This window comes from Brienomyrus brachyistius, chromosome 25 (genome assembly GCF_023856365.1).
Source record: "Brienomyrus brachyistius isolate T26 chromosome 25, BBRACH_0.4, whole genome shotgun sequence".
Lineage (NCBI taxonomy): Eukaryota > Metazoa > Chordata > Actinopteri > Osteoglossiformes > Mormyridae > Brienomyrus > Brienomyrus brachyistius.
This window is the reverse complement of record NC_064557.1, coordinates 4,055,555-4,082,070: the sequence shown is the minus strand read 5'-3', so window position 1 is coordinate 4,082,070 and position 26,516 is coordinate 4,055,555. Positions and strand designations below refer to the sequence as shown.

The following is a 26,516-nucleotide window of genomic DNA, read 5'->3' as shown; positions in this document are numbered from 1 at the left end:
GCTCACCGCTCACCTCGTTACGTACTGTTTATAACGCGTTTTTTTTTTTTTTTTAACAGTAATGGTTTTATGAAACGATTAACGGGAAATTATAATTCCATTAATAACGCAAAGGCGCTCTTTCCAGAATGTACTGCTTCCAGGGTGTGAGTAGCCCTGAATAGCTGTTCCTAGCTCCGTGTCTCCGTACTGTCCTGCAGGTCTGGTGCTGGCACACATCAGCATGCAAACAGGCGGGGCGCTTGCCAATTCACTGGGAAAGTATGGGGCAGCTAATGACATTACTGATGTGGGATGTCTCACATCTATTTTGGAGGGCGGCTGGAATCCGTAGTGGCACAGGGGTCAGCGGAGTCATATTTAGGATTTGCCGTGTGTGGTGTGTGTGTGTGTGTGTGTGTGTGTGTGTGTGTGTGGGGTTGCTCCTATGGAGATTCCTCACAGCTCTGGCCCCCCCTCTACCTCTCTTATATGTCACAAACAAGAGGGTAACTAACCCCCCGTCCCACGCTTGCCTTTAGAAGTAAACAACCCTGTGTTCACTCTTCTGCACCAGGGCAATGTGGTTTTAAAAATAGCAGCAATAATAATAATTATTCTGATGCTTGGAGGCCTGTTTTACTTATGCCGTCTTACTGTCGTTAAGTCTGATTTACAGAGCTGGGTATTTCCCCGATACAGGTCAGAGTCGGCACCTTGCCCTAGGTTGGAATGACGGGCGTCCTGAAAAGCATGATCCTGCAACCTTCTGGCCATGAGGGAGTGTCTTCTGGCCATTAAGTTATCTCCTGCAAGGCCAGCACTCTCAGAATCGAGGCTGTTTCTCCGGCCCACTGACGGTAATGTCGAGATGAAGGGCCGTTCGTTGGGTGTATTGCTCCCAACGACAGAGACAGCGCCTTGGAGCCTCCAGATGCTGTCTTAGGAGAAGTGGCTGACGGTGCAGTGACCAAATGTGCTCCACGGCAGATGGGAGGGCGCCGGTGAGCACTTGGCACCGATCCCACAGCTCTGTTTCCCTTTAGCTTTAGGGGGAATGCTGTCACAGATGCCTGCTTGACCACAGCCTGCGTGTCCCTTTGCCTGTTCCATATTTTAATATGGTTGGTGCTTCATGTTAAAATAAGACTGTATATCCTCAAGGATATTTTCCCTGATGTAGCAGGGATGATGTGGCAAGAGTCAGAATAATATGAATCAGTTCGACGTTTTTATTTTTTTTCGGAACGTCTGTGTGACTTAACAGGTCAGGACATCACAGTGGTGATCAGAAGGTTGCTGGTTCAAATCCCACTGTCAGCAGGTTGCTGGTTCAAATCCTATGGTGGGCAGGTTGCTGGTTCAAATTCCAAGGTCGGTAGAGTGGTATCACCATTAGGACCCTGAGTAAGGCCCTGAAACCCCCCCAAACCACGGTTTGGTTTGATGCTGCTGTCTCAAAAAAATGTATGTTGCTTTCGATAAAAGTGTCTGTTAAATAAATGTAATATAGATGCAAAATTTAATCCATACCTGTGTTTCCAGAATGCAGCTCTAGTTAAATTGAGAATCCTGTATTAATTCATTTCAAAGTGAGCTTATAGTACCAGACTTCAGTAAGGATGGGTCGGGAAGTCTGTGATGGATAAGATCAGAACATCAGAGGCACCCTGGGCTTTCAGGTTGAGATCTGTTTACTGCACAGCAGGATCTTCTGGTTCATGTTGTGGTACTGGACCATATTGATCAATAAACCAGCCGTTCTTTTTTTGCCAGATGAAGAAAAACCTTGGCTGTCCTGTTGCCGGGGATGTCTGTTTTTTTCTGGGTTAAATATCTCCTCTTGGATGTTGGCTTTTATGGTTTGGTTAATGGCCGGTGATGGCAGGCCCATCCGGGCGAGTTACCGGAAGACGGCTCTTGTCAAACACCCTTAATGTCTGTCATTCTGAGTCGACCTTGGCCTTTCTGTCCTGTCGTTTTAGGGTGTGTTATGAATTCGAACTGAACCGTGTCTGGTGCCTGTCTAATTCCAGATTAACGCACTGAGGGTCAGAGATAACCACTTTATGTAGGTTATCATTAACATGAAAGCTCATTGATTAAGGTCTCAGGTTTAAACAAGGCTACAGAGGCAGCGCCGCAGGGAAAATGATTAAAACCTTTTTCAAAATAACTTTCAGCCAGACGACATCCTGGAAACCCGGCTACTGGACATTTGTATGAGATTCTGTACACCAGCTGTGATAATTCTTATTTCAAGACTCTAAAGAGATTATTGATCTAGACTGAAGGTTGAATTGTTAATGGGATTCTTTGGAAAATGGGTTTTTCGTGGTAAGTATTGGTGGGAGGTGTTTTCTGTTGCTCTTGGGGCTTCGGTAGGAACTGACAAAACCAAACTAAAAGAGGGGGAGAAAACGAACTCCGTGCCTTATTTTCACCTTCTGTGTCACACCGTCACATCGGTAGATGTGAGGACTGTGCCTTTTGTCGCTCTACCCCATGCGGACCCCATGCTGCTGCTGGGTGGGGGAGGGGGCGCTTTCATGTGACCCAAGAGCTGGACGGGCAACTGTTCTGACTCCCACTGACCCCCCAGGGAAACTGTGGACCTTTAACGAAGTTCATGGACGCTACACTTGTGCTCTGAATCTCATTTCTAGCTCTGATGTTTGTAAGGAACATGAGGGGGGGGGATTTTTTTTTAACTTCATAAGCAAAATAAATGAAAATAGAGGATGAGGATGGAGGGTTTAAATTCTCCGAGGGAGGTGTAGGGCCTTTCCCCAGGGATGCTGACTAACGGCTGCTTATTAAGACAAGTCTGTCAGGTGGCACGGTGAGCCATGTGCGAAAATGAGGTGTTACCAAAACGTCACTCTTCCTGTAACTTTCTTCCGGAGTTCTGGGCTTGAGCCAGAACAGACAGGAACTGTACCGAATATCTTGGTACTACTCAGCTGGGTTTGGATTCTTTTAATTTGGAGTACAGTGCTGGGAAATAACAGGTGATCCGAGTATTTTGGGGGTCGGACGAAGTCCTTCTTTTTAGCTGACTGCTGGGCTCATCGCGTGGCCAGATGTGTCCTTGTGGTTTACTGCAGTGTCTGGGTGGGGTGTGTTGACACACAGCATGTTTAAGTCAACTGGTAATGCCATAAGCAAGGCCTCAAAAGCTTCCCAGCACACAATGTTTGTCTTACCAACCCTGTCACACCGCACGTATGTGATGTAGGAGTACCTGTGTTGGTTAACGGAAGGTGGGAATGCACATGGAACTCACATATGTTGTTAAGGTGGGGGGGGTGGTGTAACTCAGTGGGTTAATGTCTGTGACCTGAAGGTCGCTGGCTCAAATCCCAGGATCAGCCAAGTGATGTCACTGCTGGGCCATCAACCCCGACTGGCTGACTCTTCTGTGGATAAAAGTGCTGCTAAATACATAAAATAAATAAATGTTGAGCAAGGACTGCAATTTTGGTATTGCAGTGAAACCGGAAAGTGTGTTCTTAGCTTGCATAGCATATCGATGCTGATGAGCGTCTGACCAGCGGGGCCCCCTGCTGGCAGGGCCGTGTCGGGTCTTGGCAAAGCCGGTGGATGGTGTGAAAGCTGCCGACCATGGTGCCGGCGCGTATGATTGAACGCGGCACTGTTTAGCTGCTCGCTGTGAAGTAAAACTGCGGAGAGCTGCGCTCGCTGTCGGGCCGCAGGCGGATCGCACGCGGCAGTGTCGCATGAGGCGGCCTCAGAGCTCAGCAAGCAGCCGCAATTATGGTGCCGGCTTTCTTCTGCGGCCAGGGGGCATGCAACCGCGATTTGCGGCCAGGGGGCATGCAAGGGCCGCTCTTCCTCCGAAAAGGTGGAAGCACCCCCTCCGATATGGATCGCTGAGCCAAGTGGCGCCCCCCTGTGGTCATCTTGACTTTTCCATTTATGGATTTCTCCCTGTGGAGATCTGAGAACACGATGTTGCTGCAGGGTCCCCCCCCCCCCCCATAACCCCGGCGGTCATCAGAGAGGAGCCCAAACATGGTCAGCATCCTCTGCTGTGATTCTGCGACGGGGTTCACGCCTGCCCTATGTCTGTGCTTTGTGCGACGGGGTTCACGCCTGCCCTATGTCTGTGCTTTGTGCGACGGGGTTCACGCCTGCCCTATGTCTGTGCTTTGTGCGACGGGGTTCACGCCTGCCCTATGTCTGTGCTTTGTGCGACGGGGTTCACGCCTGCCCTATGTCTGTGCTTTGTGCGACGGGGTTCACGCCTGCCCTATGTCTGTGCTTTGTGCGACGGGGTACACGCCTGCCCTATGTCTGTGCTTTGTGCGACGGGGTACACGCCTGCCCTATGTCTGTGCTTTGTGCGACGGGGTACACGCCTGCCCTATGTCTGTGCTTTGTGCGACGGGGTACACGCCTGCCCTATGTCTGTGCTTTGTGCGACGGGGTACACGCCTGCCCTATGTCTGTGCTTTGTGCGATGGGGTTCACGCCTGCCCTATGTCTGTGCTTTGTGCGACGGGGTTCACGCCTGCCCTATGTCTGTGCTTTGTGCGACGGGGTTCACGCCTGCCCTATGTCTGTGCTTTGTGCGACGGGGTTCACGCCTGCCCTATGTCTGTGCTTTGATTATTGCTTGTTTTTTTCGCTTGTCTGCTTCTTCTTTTTATTTTCACTATTTATTGTTGCTTTTATATTTACTGCTTGTTATGGTTATTTTTCTCGCAGTGTTTTCTGAGGCGAGTTCTCGCTGGCGCTTTTACTGGGTGCCCCGTCAGCCCCCGCCTCCCCATGCCCGTCTCTCATTCTCTCTACCCTCTCTTGTGCGTGGCGCGCCTTTCCGGAGTCTAGCGGCACGCGGGCCGGTTGCCCGGAGCGTCTCCGAGCGGCTGCGGACGTGCTTAAAGTGTGCCAGGCGGGCCCCATCAGTCGAAAGGAAAGTGACGGGCTGCTGCCGTCGCCATCGGAGACACAGGCGTCGCGGGAAACGGCGGAGGTCTGGGGAAAAATACCGGCATTAATTTCCCGTTCCTGTAGCTGCAGTGACAGCCCTGTCAGAGTTGCGATGTAATGGGACGTTTTACGAAATGGGACGAAATAGCGACGGGTGGATTTCACTGCCGGATTCACAACATCAGTGCGTTACATTTGTAATGAGGCCGCAGACATGCAGAAAGGCTCCAAAATGTCAGTATATCGGTTTGAAACTGCCCTGATTGTGGCACGTGGATCCAGTGGAGCTCCTCTCCGGGCCCTGTGTCTCGAGTACGGCGAATTTCAGAAAACACGTCAATTAGCGCTTGATTGGCGCTTGCAGTGCCATGTGGGCCGGCTGGATGCTGACGGTAAATGCTAAAGCCACAAGCAGCAGGTTCCAAGCTGAGAGATATGGAATAGTTAGCTCCCTGGACAAGGTAAACAGGCGTCTGCGGTGAAGGTCGCCCATTAATAGAAGCTGAATGGTGAGCATATGTTGGAGACCTCCTACGTGTCACCGCCGGAGATGTCGCTCTGCTGTTTCACCCTCCCGGACGGCTTGCCGAGTGTCTCGTTTTACAAGACGCAAGTGACGCTCTTTCGGCAGGCTGGTAATTATAGGACTGTGATATTTGCTTTTTCCTGTCATGACAAACGTGCTTTTATTTTCCAAGAAAGTGATGCCCTGCACATCGCCTGTCTTGAGCAATTTTATGCTTTGTGTTTACTACCTGAAACACCCTTCTTTAATGGGATTTTGTCTTTAAATGTTGTCGTTAAGATGGCAGCGTGAAATGATTCCATACAACATCCTCTGCTGGGGTTATAAACAGCTTGCGAATTCGTCCCGTGACTGATCTTAAAAAACGACAGGCCGGTTATTGGTAGGCTGGATGCATCATTGTTTGTGTGCGGTTCCTCTATCTGCTGGACGTCCATCCTCTTTTTTTTTTGTGGCATTAGAAATGTTATCTTTTTTTGTTTTCCAAATGCTTGCCATCGCAGGGGCTGCTCCCTGAGCCTGCCTGTCAGCTTCACGGATGTGCAGTCTTTAACGCGCGCCTTGAAAAGTGGAATCATCCCTCTCGAGGCTCCGCCGGATTTACCGCTCGTGTCGGGGACGGTTCTTAGATTTTTCCGGAACATCCTTGCGCGTAGATGTCTGATGAATTCTAATACGGAAGGAGCCTGCTTTCGGTTCTGTTGGTATCTTTGGCTGTATAAAGGAACGAAGGAGCCTGCAGCTAAGCTCTGTAGGACGTTGCACTTAGCGTGAGTCTCTCTCTGGGAAATGTGTGCTGCTTTGTTGCATTTCAACGGGATGCCCCCAGGGGGGTCAGATTTGGTGAAATTGTGAGTAGCGTGCCAGTATAACTGATGTCATCCGGTCCTGTGTTGGAAAGGCGTCCGTCAAAGCGAAGACTGGAATATAGCCGGCGTTAGTGTCTTACTAATGTTTGCCCAGAACTTGGGAGAAGCCTGTCCGTTTCGTATTAGAGATGCACAATATATCGTCTAACAGATTACTACCGTCCGATGTTCATTACATCGATTTTGGGCCGATGTGCTAATCTTGGTTGTATTGCCGGGCAATTATTTGGCTTTGGTCAATAGTCAAAGTTAACAGCACCATCGCTAAATGCACAACAACTAAAAAAATGGAGATGATTGCATTGGACAATCAGTCGTTTCCTTTCGTTAGGTTTTGTTGCCGCATTTATCACTTAGAATCTGTCTACAGTCTCCCAAGTCAGCGCTGCTTTGCTGACGTCTCACTGTCTGCGATATATATGATGTGATTGCTGTGCACATTCACGGGATTTTACAAAGTAACCTCTATGGCATCTGTATCGGTAATCTTAGAGAGAAACATATCAGTATCTGTCAAAATTTCCACATCACCTCACTACCACTCAGCATCTTCTGTTTACTTTCCTTGTGCAGGTGATGCACAGTTCACTCAAGATCCTTTCTGGCCCCCTCAGCCCCCCTCCCCCACCCCCCCGCAGGGTAAAAATACACCGACAGGAAGTGGGCTGCTGCTTCAGTGACCTGTTTCCTGTAGGCTGTAGCAGGACATCCCCAGAGGAATATTTAATTAAAATGTTAATGCGGTCGTTTTATACGGAAATATAATGACAAAATATAACAGCGGCAGCATGTAATTTTATTCTAATTGCTGCTGCCTTTCCGTTTTGTAATGGGATTTCAGAAATGGCAGTCAGAGTCTTAGAGTCAGGTCTTTCTAGTTTGCCTTCTCATTAATGGGATTGGCTACTTGTTGGGTAGGCTCCTCCCTTGGATTCATGTATGGTTGAACGTGATTGGTTAAAATACATGCCACTCCTATCAATGAAGTGATGGACAAGCTAAGACAATTTCTGGCCTAGTGCTTGAACAGACAGGCAGCTTTCCCATTGGCAGGCTGGGTTGTTGTCTGAAGGTGACTGGGATATACACAGCGGGGTGGGTGCTGCACCATCTGGCCAGGGGCGTCTTGGTGGTATTGGCACATTGGCACCCCCTGCTGGTCGGCTGACAAACAGCTTGCTGTCCTTTTTGTGTGAATGAAGTGTGACGAGGAGTAGCTGTGCCTTCTGGACGTAGCGTGACCCCATACATCAGAGGTGGGCAATCTTATCTAGAAAGGGCCTCTGTGTGTGCAGGTTTTTGCTGCAGCTCCCTAATTAGAGTACTAATTAGAGGACTGATTGGCTGAAGAGTCCTCACACCTGGATTTAAACAGCTGTCCTACAAGGTTATCCCAAAAACCTGCATATACACTGGCCGTTTGCGGATAAGATTGTCCACCCTTGCCGTACACTGGAGGAGTGGGATGGTTTCTCCCACGCTAGCTATGTTTGGAGGGGCTGTGGAGACCAGGAGCGACAGAAGGAGGAGTCACGAGGTTCTTGTGGAACGGCGCATCGCGGGGCCCGTTTGTGACCCTGTTTTCCATTTCTGTATCCTGTTGAGGGCATTAACCTCAATCTGTGTACCCAGTTAATCTCCGTAAACCTGCTGCGTTAACTCTCCGAGCTTAACGGGAATGTGAGCGATGTTCTTCAGGGGGAAGAAGATGGTGAAATCAGATTGTTAGGCTAAATAACTGCATGACTTTACAATGTTTCGAAATGTCAGTCGAAGGGATGCGTCACGGCGCCTAAGAGCTGGCCAATGAGCAGGCGTAACCATGGTGCTCGTTAATCTCTGGTTAACCGATTATCCTTCCTGGCTGCCTTGTCTGAGGATGGTGTTAGGAGCCTTTGTCTTACGTGTTCGTAGGGCTGTAGCGGTGGCCTAATTGTGCACAAAAACAAAGAAGCTCATTGTTAATGGTCTTGGAAGCCTGCAAGCCCACACGGGAAGGCAGCCCTGTTTGCATCTCCGTCAGCCTGCTGATTATTCCCGAGCGGAAGCTGAATAGCTGGGATCGAGGGGGCTGACCTGTGTAGCGCCTGATTTGCAGTGGCACCTCAGGGTCGGTCTCTAACTGCCTGCGGATTCGAAAATCAGCTGCAGGGTCGATCAGGCACTCAGGTCGTCCCCGAGGGGGGGGAGTCCTGAGCTGTGTCCACCCTGCCCCTTTGCTGAACTTTATATCATCAGGCAGCATTCGCCTGGTTTTCTGCAGATCCGGCCTTTACTTGGACTCCGTTTGTAATGTTGGATGTTGGATATCAGCCTGCTAGTTTATATGTTTCCTGGCTCGGACAGCAGGTGGCCTTGCACTTAGGGAACCGAGGCGAGATAAATATGTGTGCGACAGAGAGGGGGTGCCACTAACCGAGCGTCCTGCCCTCGCTACGTGCCGGTGTCGCTGCAAACAGCTATCCAGGCAAAGCCGATGTAGTGTGACAACAAAATAAATGCAAGGAACCCCCATGCTGCCCCCCCCCCCTTGCACCTGTGTCCCACCCCCCAGTGTGGCATGTGGCACATCCAGAGGCGAGGTGATATCGTCACCCCGCTGTGTACCTCGGCCTGTTCCCGTTACTTTGGGATCGTGATAAATCACCGGAGCTGTAGGTGCTGGGAGATGAATGCAATGGGGGGGGGTGGCTGTTGTGGGGAGGGGGTGGCTGTTGTGGGGGGCAGCAGCATCAGACAGCTGATTGCGGCTCAGATACACCAGGGTTTTCTCTTTGGGACGAGGCCCATGTGGGTGGTAAATTGTGTTGGTGAGGAGAGATATGTCCGCTATGTTTGGGGGGGGGGGGTCAGGTGACCTCTACCTCAGCTGGATTTTTAACGCATTGACACGCAAACGAGCTGATGAACAGGATGCACCAACACTCTTCACGAGTCAACGCCACTTCACATCGCATCCCATGGTGGTGAAGGCAGAAAACCAGCAACGGAAGTCAGACAGAGAACCTTCTCTGAGTTTCCATTCGGGAAGCATATTGCCAGTGGGTTTGCCAGCGGCTCGTGGCAGGTGCGGATAATTGGGCTGCTAATGGCTGCGCCCGCTGTTGGCGCCCGCCTGGACTGGGGGCAGAGATGGGGGCAGCTGGCTTGGGGTTTGAGCAGCTCGGGGTTTTGAGAAAAACCCCGGAACGACCGCCGACCCTTATTTGCAGTCGGTGCACCGGGTGGGAATTTGTTTCGTCTCCGTGAACTCGCACGGAAGATTTGTGGCAGGAAAAAAGGCCTATTTAACTTCATGAGTTCCCAGGTGGACGTTGGAATCGGTACCGCCAAAGGTTAATCTCCGCAGGAAATGGAGGGGCTGACGGGGAATGAGGCCTTTCCTCTGGCTCGTTCAACCTTATCTCTGTCTCCTTCCTCCCCCGGGCTCCAGGGTCGGGGCCTCATTTTGGTGTGTCACAGCTTACGAGGAGCTGAAATTGGGGAGCGGGAGGGACGTGCAAACAGGATTGGGTGTTAGATGCTGTTAGCAGAGGGGTGTGGGTACTCGGGGAGAGACCGCCTGCTGAGAGAGAGTCACTGTTTGGGAGAGTTGAGGTCCGGGCAGAGGATGCTGTCTGGGGCAGTTGCTGCTTTACAGAGTCGAAGCTTAACGGAGCAAAGGTCCAGGACTATGCTTGGGAGAGTCACTGCTTGGATGAGTCATGGTCTGAGGAAAGGACGCTACTCGTGGGAGTCACTGCTTGGGAGAGTCTAAGCCCACCAAAATCAAGGTCCACGGAGCGGACTCTTCTTACCAGGGAGTTTTTCCTTTCCACTATCGCATCTGCCTTACTATCGGGGATGTTTGGATTGGGATAATGTAAAGCCCCTTGAAATAATGTAATGTTGTGAAAATGTACTATATAAATAGATTGAATTGAACTGAATTCATAATACCTGGGGAATCAAAGGCTGACGAATCATGTCCAGGGAGAAGACTCCATCTTGGAGAGTCACTGCATGGGAAGGACAGATGAGCCTGAAGTCGCTCATTATTTTCCAGCTACGGACGCTACCACAGTAAGCGGGAAAATCTGTAAGAAGCACAACATGCCATCGTCCGCAGCTAAACTCGCACACAGGCTCTCCACAGCCTCTCATCTCCCGGCCCTTTCTGAACAGAGCAGTGATGCTTTATAGGTTAAGGGCCTGATGGTGGCATCAGTGTAAAGCTGAGCAGCTGTAGCTCTTCTGCTGTCGACTATAAAATGGCACGGAAGAGTGAAAAATACCAGCGTCCACACATTCGTCTTCGCAGTGGCGCCCCAGCTCCCGCTCAACAGTTCCTGTTCCATTCAAAGCCTCAGTTGTTAATTTTCCATGCTGCGTAAGTTCTGGAAAAAAAGGGGGGGGGGGCATAGGAAAACAACAGTGGTGCTTAAAACGCCTATGAAAGGCCCCCCATGGCTTCACACCCGCCCCCCCGGTATCCCGTCCTGCAGCCTTTTTCCACTATGCTCGTTTGCCGAATTTGATTTCCAGCTTCCGCACAACTGAGGCTGAGGTACTCCGGCAGAGAGAGAGAGAGAGAGTGATTTGGCCCTCGGGGTGGGCCAGCCGGTCCCAGTGCCAGTCTGCTGCGATAAAAGGTGGGGGGTCTGTAGGGCAGATGACATGACGTGGAGGCGCTAAAAGCGCGGTGCACCGCAAGCGCTAATCTGCTTTCTCATGTGCGCTTGTCTGCGGTGACCTCCGCCTGTTGTTGTCATGGGGGTGGCTTTTTGTCTTTTTTTCTTTTTCGGGCTGCCTCCCCCCAAGAATATGGGATCCAGGATAACAAGGGGGGGGGGATGGGGTGGGGATGGACAGTTCTCTCATATCGAGTGAGCTTGTGGCAAGTTATCTGCCTGCACATGGGGAAAAAAACAATGTAGCTCTGATATCCATGGTGGGTGGGATTACTGGAGAGCTGTCAATCATAGGGTCATTAATCCCCACACCCATTGGCTGCTGTGAGTTAAATCAGGCAGTAATTGACTGACGTGTGGTAATCCCGCCCATCTCACCCATCGCAACAGTGCTTTAAATGAGCTGGAATTTGGCTTTTCAGTCTGATCTAAGGTGTTGGAATTACGTGTCCCGAAATTAGACCTTTAAAAACATGTTTTTTTTTTTGTTTTACTAATCCTGTCTTTTTTTACTGCCGAGCTCTTAAGCCTGTTTGGGGTCTGTTGGGGCCCCACCTCTCCTCCCATCTCTGAACTCCTCTGTGAATCACGTTCCCTCGTTAAAGTTTCATGAAGTAAATTAGCCGTGGGCGTTGGGGCGTCGGGAACCCGTCCTTGTTCGGGATAACCGGCCTCACCGCAGCACAGTCTGCGATAAGGCGGCCCAGCGACGGAGGGGGCGGGTAAATCCCGGCGGCTTGGTTCACGCGCTCGCCTGCACGTCTGCCTTATGAGTCAGGGTGTCGGGAGAGTCTGCCTGGTCTCCGAATGTCATTTGGGCTGACGTTTGATCCGTCAGACGTAGGTTTTGCTTACTACTCGACGGACATGGGAGGTCACTGACACGCATAACGAGGATGCAGTAGCTGGGATGTGGTACAGTTTTTTCAGAGAGCCACTGACAAAGGGGAGCTTTGGATGAGATCCATATTCTGTCGTCTCTGTCTGCAGCGTTCCCTCGTGTTTTGCCAGAAGCCCAGCTTCTGTTTCAACCCAGCAGCTTCCTCTGTCCTGTAACTTTTGTGTTATTATTATACTAGTGACTATCAGAGCACTATAAGGCCTCTGCTTGCTCTGATCATGACTGACGCACATCAGCGATCTGTGAGTGTGCAGCTGTGCAGCTGCCATCCCTGAGACGCCACGCCGGCACCACGTCGCATCTGCGGTCACGGATCCCGCTCCTCTTCCTGCTCACTGCAGGCCGAAAATCCTAAAACAAACAAGTGTGGGGGGGTCTCGCACAAAGGGTGGCGGACTCATGGTTCGGGTAAACGCTGGTGATTCTGCCAGCAGATCCTACAGACGGGTGACGGAGCGACTTGCCCGGCGGATCGAAACCAATCTGTGTGTGGATGGGTGATAAAAGAAAAGTAAACAATAACTGCTGCCAGCACCGAATGGGCCACGGATGTGGAGCAGAACCGGACAGGCAGCAGCCGGATGGCTCAGATAAGAGAGACACAGCTCCTTGTCGGGGGGGGGGGGGGGGGCAAGCATGCGGCGGACAGGTTCATTCCTGTGCGGCTTTGCTTTCTGCTCGCGGCTGGGGCAGGGAGCGGCGGACTGGACACCGGCAGTACGGGGTAAATTCCGAACAGGTGTGTAAGAAATACGATGGTCTGTAATGCAGAAATCCATCGCCCGGGGAAAGGTCGTCCATGCTTAAGGACGAGCAAGCCGTCCAAGACATCCTCATGCCACCTTAACAGCCAGAGCCAGAGGTACAGCCAGAGGGTTTCAGTTCCCGCTGTTGGTCCGGCGATGACTTTATTCTGTATCAGTTTGGTATTGGGTCTCCCTGGCTGTATGCTGACAGCTCGTGGGTCACATGCTCCACAATTTCCTGTGCGGACTTCTCACGTCCTGCCCCGAGGGTGCAGTCTGTGGACGTCAGGACCCATCTGGGGCTTAGTGGCCCTCGAGCCTCTCTAGACCCGAGAGGTGGGTTGCCACGGCGACAGCAGCCCTCCTCCCCGCGTAGACAGACACACATGCTGTCAGGAATCTCGGAAATGTGGGATTTTCTCCTGAACGCTGACGCTGTCAAAACCGGTTTGGAAACTGAGATTGATTTTAAATGTTATATTTTTGAAAGGAAGCTGCAATAATAATATCTGAATATACCTGCAGTAATGTTATGATTGTGACTGCGCATTTGCTGGATTGGAATGCTTAAAATGTTATTCTCTTCTAGTGAGATTCGCTCTCAGCCAGTAAACCTCGTCTTTGGCTTGTTTTTCTTTTGTCTTCCCTCACAATGTGCTTTTCCGCTGCAAGGATGTGAAGCTTCCAGCAAATTACTGCCACTCGTCCCGCCCACCTCTCCAACATTGTCAGTAGCTGTCATTTTTCTTTTTACGACTGGTGTTTAGGACGGGGATTATCTCCGGATCAGCATCCTGCATCAGTTGTACAGGGCTTTTGCAGCTAGTACCCTCTTCTGGCTCAGGTGGAAGCGACCCAGACAGGAAGTGAGTCTCGGCCCCTTAACTGCGTGTGTGACTTTGATACCTTTGACCCGGTTCTGTGGCAGTGAAGCTTGAAAAGAAAAAAAAAAATCCTGTATTTTCTTGAGTTCTGTGTGTGCACAGCTGCTTATGAGGACTGCCATTAAAATTCCGAGCATTCCTTTGAGAAAATGGCTGTTTATCAAGTGGAAATATGGCATGCCACCGAAGGCCTTCTCTCAAGTAGCTCAGGTCTTCACCAGCCCAGCAAATGTGGGATTAATGTCTGCAGTGTTTGAGTAACACGCCTCGGTGTTGCGAGTCCAACGCCGGGGCGGTGATTTGTTCTATATCCTGTCCTCTGTCAGACGCACGCTGAGATCCGCACCTCCGTATGGACTGCCGTGCGTCATCCGCGCTCAAACAAATCTTGCTCTCCAATTTATTCCCCTCACGCGCATCGTCGTGTGAAACCGCAGCGCGGTTCCACCACCCGGGTAAGGAAACAAGATTTCAGATAAGCGGAAAGTGGCTGTTGGGAGGGGACGAGCTGTGTCAGGTCGCTCTGGGTCAGGTCCGGCGTGCTCCTTAGTGCCAGTGACACGGCAGAACCGGCTCCGCTCAGATAGGTCGCAGTGTTCTATCGCGGAGTACCATGCTGTGGGTGACACCCACGTGACTCTCATTGGTCAGAGCTGGTCAGGGGGGTCATATGACTGAGAGATACCCTTACCTTAATCACTCTTGTTCAGCCTGGACCCAAGTGCAGAGCCGTCTAATTCGTGCCTGGTGTCTTTTTGTTGTCAAAGTAGCACAGGCTGTCAGCAGAGATGGGGTGTTGTTTCTGGGGTTTCACTTTGCCCCCCCCCATCCAGTGTAGAGAGTGCTGGTGATCATCAAGGGGCTCCCAAACCTCAGGGGCCCCAAGCATATGCAAGGTTTGCGTGGTGGAAAAAAAACACCACCACCGGCTGGAAGGACGAGGGATTCGATCTGCACTTCTGCTACTTCTCCGGTAACCCACCCAGCCTCGCCCCTCCCGATGCCTGTTTGGTCTGATCTCAATTTAACGGGCAGTCAGGTGGTGTTCCGTTTCAAAAAGCGAGCAGGTCCTGTCTCCAAGCAGAGGTCTGGGAATCGGCACGCGCTGGAGATGTGCTCTCGGTCTGTGACCGCCTTCCGCATGCCTCTTGTATTTGCGTCGCTGCGAGGCAGAAAAGCAGGCCTGTCAATTATCAAGCAGTGGAGCTATAAAACGACTCCTTTAATGCCATCCATTAAGTTTAATGTTTCCTAATACCTCTTCTCCAGTCTTTATGGAGCATGAATCTCCTCTCTTAAGACCCCTGGAAACATTAAAATAAGAGATTGCTTTTTGCAGTGAAACAAACACTGGTTTGTCATTCTTCAAGCAAATGTCCCTCTCTGTCTTGGCAGGAAACCATGACGACCGCCACGTCCCCCATCCTGCTGAAATGGGACCCCAAGAGTCTGGAGATTCGAACCCTGACCGTGGAGAGGCTTCTGGAACCGCTGGTCACCCAGGTAAGTCACGAATTGGCCATCTGTCACTCAGTAAGGAAAGGTTGTCTATTGGATGGAGCGGGGTCAGGGGAGGGAAATATTACTTTGGGATAAAGTAGGTAATTTCTAACTGACAGCTGGCTGAAAATGCTGGAAGATCACTGATAGTTTTTATGGCCACATTTGGGCTACTGTATTTTAGCGAGGTAATTAAGGTAATTAGCCGAGAGCCGAGATACAGACTCAGAGAGCACGGAGCCACCGTTTTTCGTACATTTGTGCGTTTGTTCTTTTTAAACGAAATGGGTTTTCGGGTCTGAGTAACTAGCCTCCGAAGTGACAGGCAACGCTCTTGGTGATAATCTCAGAGAATCGTGATCAGTCACTGTCACGGTGAAGCACGCTTCTGAAATGTCACCAGGGCGAGGAAAGGGACCTGCTAGCCTGTTCTGTACGGTTGATGAGCGGTGGGGGGGATGTCCTCATCCCGCTAAACGGGGGTTCGAGCATCACTCCGCCCCTTGGGTGAGACTCTTACGTAAGTAATTATTCCAGAATTGCTTCTGGCTGCTTCGATGGCATGTGTTTATGTTTGTGAGGGTTATGGCACGCAGAATAGTACAGCTTCGCTGGTTATGGTCCCATAACTATGCGGTGCTTCTCATCATCTTGTGGACATGCTGTAAGGGGCTGTATTTATGCAGCGTAACCTTGCCTCCGAATGGTTATTGAGATTTTAATGTGCTGCCAGAGTTGATGACCTGGATTTTGGGCTTGGGTGGAGCCGTTGAGGTACCGTCCTGCTGGGTCACATGGCCAGGATGGGGACAGCGAGTTGGCGCCTATGGGAGCGTGTCACAGGGAAAGGGGTGTTTGTGGCTGCCAAACGGGGTGATGCTCTGTGGGCTCGCCAGACCTGCAGTCCTGTCGATTAAATGGAAACGTCATTCCCAGCCGGCCTGGTGGGGGCGGGTGCCATGGGATAATTGCTGCCATCCCTTGCCAGAGGTTGACCGCTGTTCACGAGGAGTCCTGGTTTGGTGTGTTGCCATTGCTGGACAGGCCGCAGAGATGTTTGCCTCCGCTGGCAACCGTGGGTGTGTTTTATGCTTATTAAGATATGAACAGCAAGATCTTCAGCAATATATAAATGATAAGATGGTAAAAACTCCCTTTTCACCCTCAACAAGCACCCGGCTGTCTGGGCTCAGGCGGACACGCAGAGTGCGTTTTACTGACAAGCAGTCTGATTCTGAATCGTCAGCGATCTGAGCTTTTTAATGTCTGGGAACAGACATCATCATGGTTACCTGCAAGAGAGAACTTCTGAATCAGACTTTTAATGTAGGGCAGTGTGTCCTTAGGTTTATGCTGGTGAGCAGAATTAGTTTCCAAATCTGCCTGTCTGCTTCTGTGTGCGTGTGTGTGTCAGTCTGTCTACTTTACGCAGTTTCTCATTGCTTAGCAGCTATACCAAGAGATCTGTCGGGGACCACTCAAATTAAATATCGCTCGGCATTCTGGGAAAGTCCCGGCGACTTTCAGTCATTTTTCTTGCTTGCTGTAATGTGTCGGGGAAGCGTTCTGGCTTTGTGAAATGGCTTGGGATGCAAAGAAAATGTTCGGGGGGAGCGGGATAAGATACTCTGTTGAGGCGCGGGAGCGAGGCATTCGCATCACAAGCTGGGCGGTGATTGATGCGATGTGTCACGTGGCGCTCCTGCCCAGCGCAGCATTTTGGCCCCGTCCCTTATCACGGCAAAGAGGGCCATGTCGGCCTTCCGCACTCTGCTGCCTGCCAGCCCACAAGATGGATCATCTGAGGCCTTCACCCATAATGGAAATGTACTGTGTGCGGATGTAGGTGAGGGGGGCTTGTCAGTGTCCCCAGACTCCTGTGTGTCACTGCTGTGGTCTGTGTGAGCTGGATCAGTTATGTGGGATTAGCCCTGCTTGCTCTGGTCTTTTTGAAGGCTGATGTATACTTCTCTATAGAATCTATGCTGTAGGTAGCCAGGTACCCTACACCTGCAGTGACATGCTACACCGTAGACCGTGGCTTAAAATACGTGGCTACCTGTGGCGTAGATTCTACACAGAAGTGTAAATGTCTTGCCAATTTGCTCAAAGTAACACATAATCTTCACAGTTTGTCAGCAATTTGTGGTTGAAAATCTATATATTCCATTCCATATATATAATATTATATTCCATAATATGCCATTTTCAATTTGATTCCTATATTCTTTAACATTTGATTTTCCAATTTCTGTCTCCTGTAGTTATAATAACAGCTGGGCATTTTCACCCAGCCAGCTCTTACTTGTTACTCCCATCTGGCCCTTGGTAGTTATACCCAGCCAGCTCTTACTTGTTACTCCCATCTGGCCCTTGGTAGTTATACTCAGCTAGCTCTTACTTGTTACTCCCATCTGGCCCTTGGTAGTTATACCCAGCCAGCTCTTACTTGTTACTCCCATCTGGCCCTTGGTAGCTATACTCAGATGGCTCTTACTTGTTACTCCCATCTGGCCCTTGGTAGTTATACTCAGCTGGCTCTTACTCGTCACTTCCATCTGGCCCTTGGTAGTTATACTCAGCTGGCTCTTACTCGTCACTCCCATCTGGCCCTTGGTAGTTATACTCAGCTGGCTCTTATTCGTCACTCCCATCTGGCCCTTGGTAGCTATACTCAGCTGGCTCTTATTCATCACTCCCTTCTGGACCTTGGTAGTTATACTCAGCTGGCTCTTACTCGTCACTCCCATCTGGCCCTTGGTAGCTATACTCAGCTGGCTCTTATTCATCACTCCCTTCTGGACCTTGGTAGTTATACTCAGCTGGCTCTTACTCGTCACTCCCATCTGGCCCTTGGTAGCTATACTCAGATGGCTCTTATTCATCACTCCCTTCTGGACCTTGGTAGTTATAGTCAGCTGGCTCTTATTGATCACTCCCTTCTGGCCCTTGGTAGTTATACTCAGCTGGCTCTTATTCGTCACTCCCATCTGGCCCTTGGTAGTTATACTCAGATGGCTCTTATTCATCACTCCCATCTGGCCCTTGGTAGTTATAGTCAGCTGGCTCTTACCCGTCATTCCCATCTGGCCCTTGGTAGTTATACTCAGATGGCTCTTATTTGTCACTTCTGTCTGGCCCTTGAGTTTTAGACGTTCGATGAGCAGTGTCACCTCTCAGCAGCACCAAAGTAGATCTGTCATGATTGCTCAATTAAACTCGATTGCTTGATTATTAAAAAGCATTGATAAAAATTTTCCTTTTGATTACTAGCCAATATGGTAGAATGGAGACGGTGCATATAGGATGAAGGGGAAAATAAAGAGCGAAAATCATCAGTTGGGTGAAAGCACTTCACATTTAAAGTGAATGGAAACACAGTCTGTCAGCATCACCACAGCAGGACTGCAATGCAAATTCATCTTAAAGAAGACTTTCAGGTTTGACGGACTCACCCAATACTGCAAGGCTTGCATTGATGTAGCTTGTTGATAGCTTGTCATCACTTTGACTTTAAATCATTTTGCTTAATTTACTTTCTGTGATTCGTCTATGTTAAAAAAAATTGCTGCTAAAATAAGCTGCATCATCTTGCATAAGGTACATAACCATTATTATGCATGAACATATTGAGCTGAACGATATTTGATGTTTTTGTGACATTTGGGAGTTGAAAATTATATATGTAGCCAAATAGAACTTACCTACCAACAAAGTATGTCAAATAAGTTGGATGGTGTTGCTCTTAGTTCTGCCAAGAGACACAAAGCAGTGCCGACAAACCACTTACTTTTGCTCCATATCATCTCTATGGCATACAAAATATTTCCGTACAGCAGAAGATGAACGTCTTTTCATGCATTTCGTGTCGCTTTTATACTCTTTGCTCATTTTTGTTCAATTTTTCTTGAATGCGCCACTCAGAAGGAACACCGCTCTGCGATCGGATGAATGCGGGCCGTTTGGTTCTTTTCGATCTGAGTATTGTGCACATTATTCTGTACTGGGATCATACGAAAAGACTTCTCTGATACTTTGGGATGAGATGATATTAGGTTATCTGCTGTTCTGGGATCAGACTAACAAAACGGTCTATTTAGAACTAGCGGCCATTCATAGAGTTGAAAGAAGTGGGATTTAAGCCCTGGTATCGACACGAGCCCCTGGGAGAAGAGGGCGGTCTCGCTCTGTGGTAGTGGGGCTTTTCAGGCGTGAGTTTTACTTTGTGTCAGTGAACAATGTGAGGTTGGGGACCAGTCGGCTGGATCGGCCTGCTCGTTTGGGTTTGAAAAGCGCTTCGGGAGATGTTTACGTGGATGTGGGTGAGTGAAGCGGACGCAATGAAGGCCTGTGTGCATACGCGCTGTCAGGAGATGGGTTCGTCTTAAAGGCACTGCCCAGGGCCTTGCTTTCATGTTCGGAGGAATGGAGAAACCTTATGTCCATGAGAGGGCAGCAGAGGGGGTGGTGAAAAAGAAAGCAGGAGGCACGGGTTTGAGTAAGGGGTGGGGCTGTTATCAAAATGTTTATTATAGCATAATAAACATCCCGATTGGATTATGTTTGACCGGACCCGTTTGTGGGCATCGCGGGGTAATTCGCGTCTTGGGGATGGAACCAAATGTCAGCAGGCATGTGTTGAAAGGTGACATTTTGGGCTGACATTTGGGGTCACCTATTGGTGCTGCTTCTCTTTCAAATGCCTGAGTCCGATGTGACTGGTCTGGGCTGTCGGCATTCGCTTCGCCCAGCTGGCACCCCTCCGGCTACCGTTGTCATAGTAACCACCTTCAGGGCTGTGGGCAGTGGGGGGGGGGGGGGGGGGGCGCCCTGGCAGTCTGGCCGGTACCCGTTTCTCCGAGGCTCCCAGCGCTCTTATTGCCGTCGAGATGCCTGGCCTCATGTCTGTCCTGTTTTTTTTCGTTTTCTGTTCGGTCAGGTTTTACCTGTCCGTTTTTCGGACGGTCGTTTAGTTGCCTAGTGTCAGTAACTAAACATTTGTTGGTGAACATCTAAGCTGGGTCCTTCTACATTCTTCGTAAAATCTCGGTTAATACTGAAAACATGCATCGACGACAAAAGTCGACATGAATACATGATGACTTTCTGAGTAAATAATGCAAGAAGAGACACCCGGGTTTCATTTTATATGGTGTCTTGCTGGGTTCTCGCACCTCGCTGTCTCCTGGCTGGCCGCCGGCTGGATGGGGCTTCCGAATGGTTCCCTGAGCAGAAAGGGTGTCCCGGCGTTAATCAAATGAGTCTGGGAGAAAAAAAGAAATCGATTTTTCTTTTCAACAGAAAGTTCTTCTGTGTGTTTTTTTTTCACGGGGAGTGATACGAGACACTTGGATTTTCTGCCTGTCGGGTTTCTGTGACTTGTGGTGACACAGAGGGGTGGGGGAAGCATGGGGGATGTGGTTGGGGGTGGGGGAGGCTGTCAGAGTGTTCTGGTGCAGTCACAGCCCCAGCTCACAGGGGAATTTCTCAAGGCTGATGACCCAGAGTTTTCTCGGAAAGCTGGGTCCGAAATATATATATATATATATATATATATATATAGTATATGCATATTTTCTTCTTGTAGTCTGTGTGGTGGTGGGGTCGGGGGGAGGGGAGCTTGTCTGAAAGCTTCACACACGATCCACTGGCAGGTTTCCTGCTCCCGGGATGCTCCTCACTGCACTGGGGGGAAATCAAGGCCAGAAGGTGAAGGAGAGAGTGGCGTTCTGCTGATATTCTGACGTGGAAGGTTCGAGATCCGTGCTTCTGGTTGTTAATCTCACAGCGGTCTCCTGGCCGGTGTGGAGGCCCGCGGTCGAACCAGCATCAATGGTGATTACAGATTCAGAGGTCAGTCGGATAACCACCTGAAGTATAGGCGTTAGGATCCCAAACTTACTTGAGATTTTTGTTAATCCATGGTTATTCGGCATCTGCTACTCCCACGTGGACCTTCGCTTTGCTGATTTCATAGGTTTTTGGTTCCTTCTTGAAAGTTTTCTTGAGTGGGGCCCATCTTTCCTGGCAGTGGGGCAGCGTGACCTGAAGGGTGGAGGCGAGGATAATAGTGAGCGGCCCTGTCTGAGGCCCATCGTTGGTGAATTAATGGCTGCCTCTGTACCTCTTTGTGTCACATTTCTGTGGCAGGTACTGCCACCTCCTCTGGACCTGGGGCCTGGTGACCCTGAAGCGAGCAGTTCTCTGTCTATCTCTCCATTTGTTTTCTTTCTCTCGCTCTCTCTCCCTTGTTCCTTTCATCAGACTCTTCCCTTTCGTCTGTGTCATTGGGGGGCATCACAAATTCAGGCCCAGCCAGTTCACTTTCTGCTGCTTATTGCAAAAACTAGGCATGTACTTGCAGTGACTACACTAGCTTAATATCAGTTCCACCTTAAATATGCTCCATGCTGTAACATCAGTTCCACCTTACCTCTGTGCTGTCATGTCAGTTCCACCTTAAATCACCTCCGTGCTGAAATATCAGTTCCACCTTAAATCACCTCCACGCTTTAATTTGAGTTCCATCTTAAATCACCTCTATGCTGCGCTGTCAGTTCCACCTTAAATCACCTCTGTGCTGTCCATTATAGGAATATATAGCTGTGTTATGCTTATAACACTATATGTACTCATGCACGCTGTGGGCTCGCGTTGGTGGTGCTTTCCGTCGCATGTCTAATGGACGGTAATGGGCTTTGTCGAGTTCCTCGGTTATTTATACTTGGCCACTCAGTCTAAAGCCACACGACCGACTGATGATCCCTCCTCTAGAAGCGGCCTACCTCTCTCCGGGTCGGCCCATGTTATTTGCCTTTGCAGTGGGCTGTTTCACATGCTTAGTTTGGTACTTAACCAGCTTTCTGATTGGGAAAAACTGTTACAAATAAAACAAAATTATTAGTTAGTTAAGGATAATATCCCATTTGTACAGGAAGAGTCCTGGGGTGTGACCATACTGGGCAACAGCAGTAGTTTGTGAGTAAAAGAGAGATTTTGCTGAGTGGGGGTGGGTAGGTTCCCAACGATACCATTTGTCGAGTTGGGCGGTGGGGGGTTACAAAGCACCTTGTGACCCGGCGGCTCTGAATCACCGACTGGGCATCTAATTTCTGGAGCTGGCCTCATGGAGGACCGGACGCGAGCCCGCTGTCTCTCGCTGTATGCCTTTGATGGGCCTCCCCACCCCCCGCTTTTGTGAGGGGGCGGGGTCAGCTGCATTGCCCCGCAGTGCTACCACGCAGCAGACGGCCAGGCGTGTGCAGATGGCAGGACGTGATGCGTCAGTTCCGCCCCCGCCCTGCCCGAGCTGTCACTGAACGGCGCTCTCAGATTAACGACCGGCACCCCTTCTATCCTTCATTTTGAGCTGGTGGGGGGAGGAAGTGAGGTTATATCTGAGGGGCTCCATGTTCCCCATATATGACTCTTATTGATGTGTGACTCCACTAAGGTGGCGTCATGGTTCCCTGGGGTCTCTAGGGGGCTGGGTAGCAATCTGGGGTCTGTTCTGGTCCCTCCGTTTGTCATCTTGCATGTCTGGCCTGACCCACCCCCATCCCGGTTTAAGAGTAAATTGGTGTGTATGGAGGTCGGCTGTCATATCTGTCACCCCCACGTCACGGCCCCCCTGCGCCATGCACTGCCCTCCTGAACGCGCCCCCAGGCAGAAGCCGACGGCAGAGCGTGGCCCCCGGGAAGTGACGTCTCCTACTTTGGCTTGGAGCCCTTGATCAGCAGGGATCAGTAAATCGCACAGCGTGCGTTAGCGGGCTCGCCCGCTGGAGCCTGGCATCTCTGAGGGGGGGGCCTGCGGCTCTCTGTGTGAACCATGCCAGGGTGGTTCTGGCTGGGAGCCATGCATGGGCCTTTTTCTGAACGATTTGGAGCACTAGTGGATGCGCACCGATGCCTGAGTTGCTCTGGAGGGCTAGTGGAGTCCCTGTCCACCCCCCTTTGGCAGTGCTGATGTCAATTTTGGAGGTTTGTCTTGCCCCCTGGTGGTGTGTCTTGGGTGTGGCAGCGTTCCCAGTTCCTATTCCTTAATTTTTTTGCTTATTTTTTGGACAGATTTACGAGGCCCTCACTAGTCTCGGTGCCTCCATGATAAATTGTCTGTCTCCAAAGCATGAGGGGATGTTCACTCCCTGGGGAGACATGTGCACCCCCTACTGGGAAGAGGGGTGCACTGCAGTCTGATATGTAAATTCACAAATGTCGTTTATTTGGCATGTAAGGCGCCGATGACTCTCCGCGTCTCATGTCGGTCTCTCGCTAAAGTCGATTAACGGCAACCACAGAAATGGCACAAAAGGCGATTAAGCACGCAGTCAGTCTGGGAACGTCAATTGCGATTCATGGCTTCCTACCAGGCAACAGACGTCTAATCTGACGTCGTCATGTGTTCCTGTATGTGCCGTTTCATTTTAGTTATTTTTATTTTGTGGTTTGCATTTAGGAGAACTATGTTTGCCTGGCATTTTAAAGGTTTTAAAAGACTGGAGGATCCAACAAACAAAAGCGTAAAACACTTAGCGTAAAAGCATCATGGGGATACTGTAACGGAGGGGCCGCGGATGCTCCAGATTATTCACCACGGCCGAAGATTTCAGTGAGGGGTCCATAGGTTTTCTGCGTTAAACAGCCAGGTTCTGGTGATGCCAGTGAATAACTGTGGGCATGGCCGTCTTGCAGTTGGCGAGAACGTTGGTGGAGATGGCGGTGACTCAGAAGAGGCGGGTTCCAGATGTGCGTCCCCAGAGGACTGCCGTCTGGTGACCGTCCAACCAGATGGGGCCTAACTTAATCACGAACTCCACTGGGGCCCCGGCGATTTTAGCGGAACTCGGGAAGAATTTAATTGCCAAACTCCTGCACCGTCTGTCACAAGAAATATCCATTTCTCCCACCAGTGAGCGCCAGCGGAGAGTAAAAAAACGGAACGTTTCCCGTCATTTTCGGCCAGTCGGCACGAGCGAGCACGGCATGGCCTGTGTGGCAGTGCCATGTGCGAGCTGCAGTTTCACGGATGGCTTGCGTTAGTCGTTAAACAGTGAACAAGCAGGCATTACACATAGTCTTCCTGCTAATGGTGTAGATGTGTCCCTTTCCTCACACTTATTGTGTGTCCTGTCACTGCGTGGTCTCCGGAAACAATCGCAGATGACCTCTTCATGGCCCCGCTGTGACTTAACAGTGATCCCCCGTCTTCGATGGAAGCTGAAGGAAAAGGATGGTGAAGTTTACTGTTTTCTAGTGTGTTTGTATTTTTTTTGTAAGTTTCTTTGAAAGGCTGTAAGGTCTGCTCAGGCATGTGACAGACGCTGTCTTCATGCCGCTCTCTCTCGCCGCGGTGTCTCCAAGCGAGCCTAGTACAGGCGGCATCACCTGCTCCAGGACCAGCTCCCACACTCCTCTGTTTTCCCGCTCGTCTCACCTGCCGTAACACGTGAGAAATAAACGCTGCTTTTCTAAAGACTGCCCATGCAAATGGCCGGACCGTGTGTTTGTGTTTTTTTTTCCCCAGGTAGATTTCCAATTTTTAAAATGCTCTCAAATGCCTCCGACACGTGCAGATGGAACCTGGATAAGGAGGACAGGAAGCTTGCTTGACCATTTGAGTGGTTTATGAGGAAAGTCGTGGCTCTTTGCTGGGCTCCCGCGCTAAAGCAAGAAGCTGTGTTTCCTTCCGCACAGGCGACATGTGCTTTCTCTTGGTTCGCCCCTTAGGGGGGGCAAGTCATCGTTTGGCCTGAGGCAGGACCGCAAGCATTGTGGAGAATATGCTTTTTCTTCCATTTAGTGGTACGAGAGCTGGTGGCGATCAACTTCGATCTGCACGGAGAGAAATTTCCGGTCTACTGGGAGCCGCCGTTAATGACTGGCTATCAAACGAGCGATAGATATTAGCTGGCTGAAGACGTACCGCTGCTCTGGGGTGACGGGGACCGTGATGTGTTGGGTTTCGGTTAAGGAGCAGGGATCAGGAGCTGAATCTCACCAGGAAAAGCCATTCTGAACCTTTGAAGTGTAAGCCGCGGTAAATTGTAATAAAAACGGAATATGAAACTTAATCCTGAGAGAGGAGCTCTTACGAGCCAATGGGCTGTCAGCGTGCCTTTCCTGGGGGTATTCCCCTGGGGAGTATTGTACCTGTGGAGGCTCGAGAGTGACTTTTGAAGCCTTGTGGATTTTTACTCAAGTTCTCACTCTAATCTCCTTTCTTGAATGCCCCCCTGGTGAGCTGGACTGTGAGTTGGGGGTGGGGTGATACTTAACTCCCTCACCCTCTGAATTAGTGGTTTTCCTGAGGTCACGTGGAAGGTGACTTTTGATGTGTAATCTTTCCACTGAGTGTTTATTTTTTTCTGGTGGGCTCCGTAGAATCGGCACATCCTGCCACATTTGGCTGTTCTGCTACATCGAGGACTAGATAGTATCGCAGAAGGCCGAACGGACTCAGAACGCTGAATGTGAAATCAGCAGGCTGTCTCCTCCAGGACCGTGATGTATACAGCAGCCCAGATTCCTAGCAGTAGGTCCGATCCAGTGCTGTCCAGTCCTCAGTAATGGGTCATGCTCTGGGAAGGGTCCGGATGCAGAGATCCATGCCTCCGCAATTCACAGCTCCACTGGAAGAACCAATAAAATTGCATAATATTGCAGGGCTCTCTCCGTTGACAAGCCAATCAAATTTCAACTTTGACTTTCATTGCGCACGCCAAATAACGCCACTGAGGAAAATTCATTCTCGAATGGAAAATTCTCTGTCACATTAAAAGCTTGTAGAAGTATTCCGTTACAAAGCATACAATTTTTGTTCCGACAGAAATATAATTTACACAGATGATTTTTTGAAAACCGTTACTAATGTTATGATCCGGAATACAGAACCATACTTAAGAAGCAAAAAAAATACAAGATTGAAAACAAGTATGTTTTTAAAGACACTAACCCTAACTCTAAATAAGCCATATGATAATGTTAGACTGCATTTATATAAAGTGCAATTTTTGTGGAAAAATACCATAATACTTACATGGTTTCAAAAAGGCACTAACTTTGAAGCTGCTTAATTGTTGCTCCTGCTTTTTAATACTGCTCATTATTCGTTGAACATACAAAGCACTATTATTTTCAACTCCAAACCATGCTCAAACCACGTTAGATTAATGTATGTAACATAAACGCACAATACTTTTGGCTTTTTAGCAGGGCTCCGAAATCGAATACGGTTTCCATTTTCCAAATCATGTGACATAAATACACAATCTGATTGGTTTCTCCAGCGGAGCTGTGAATTGTGGAGCTGTGGAACCTTGCAGCTGGACCCTATTGCACGCACCTGCACCTACACGGGTCCCCCAGAACCAGCAGTCTTGGTTGGGGACTGTCTGCTACTGAGACATCATCAATGGACAGATACAAAGATTAATCCCTTTACCCCTATAGGGTCCCAGTCCCAGCCAAGAGATGCACCAGGCCC

General features: G+C 50.0%; 1 protein-coding gene across 1 annotated transcript in view; it reads left to right on the top strand.

Moving 5' to 3' along the window:
- Nucleotides 1-26,516, top strand: part of LOC125720268 (catenin alpha-2-like) — a 185,283-nt gene that overhangs the window by 1,674 nt on the left and 157,093 nt on the right. The window contains exon 2 of the mRNA XM_048995476.1: nt 14,927-15,034. Within this exon, the coding sequence (XP_048851433.1) occupies nt 14,933-15,034 (102 nt within the window). The 5' untranslated portion in view covers nt 14,927-14,932. The remainder of the gene's footprint in view (nt 1-14,926; nt 15,035-26,516) is intronic.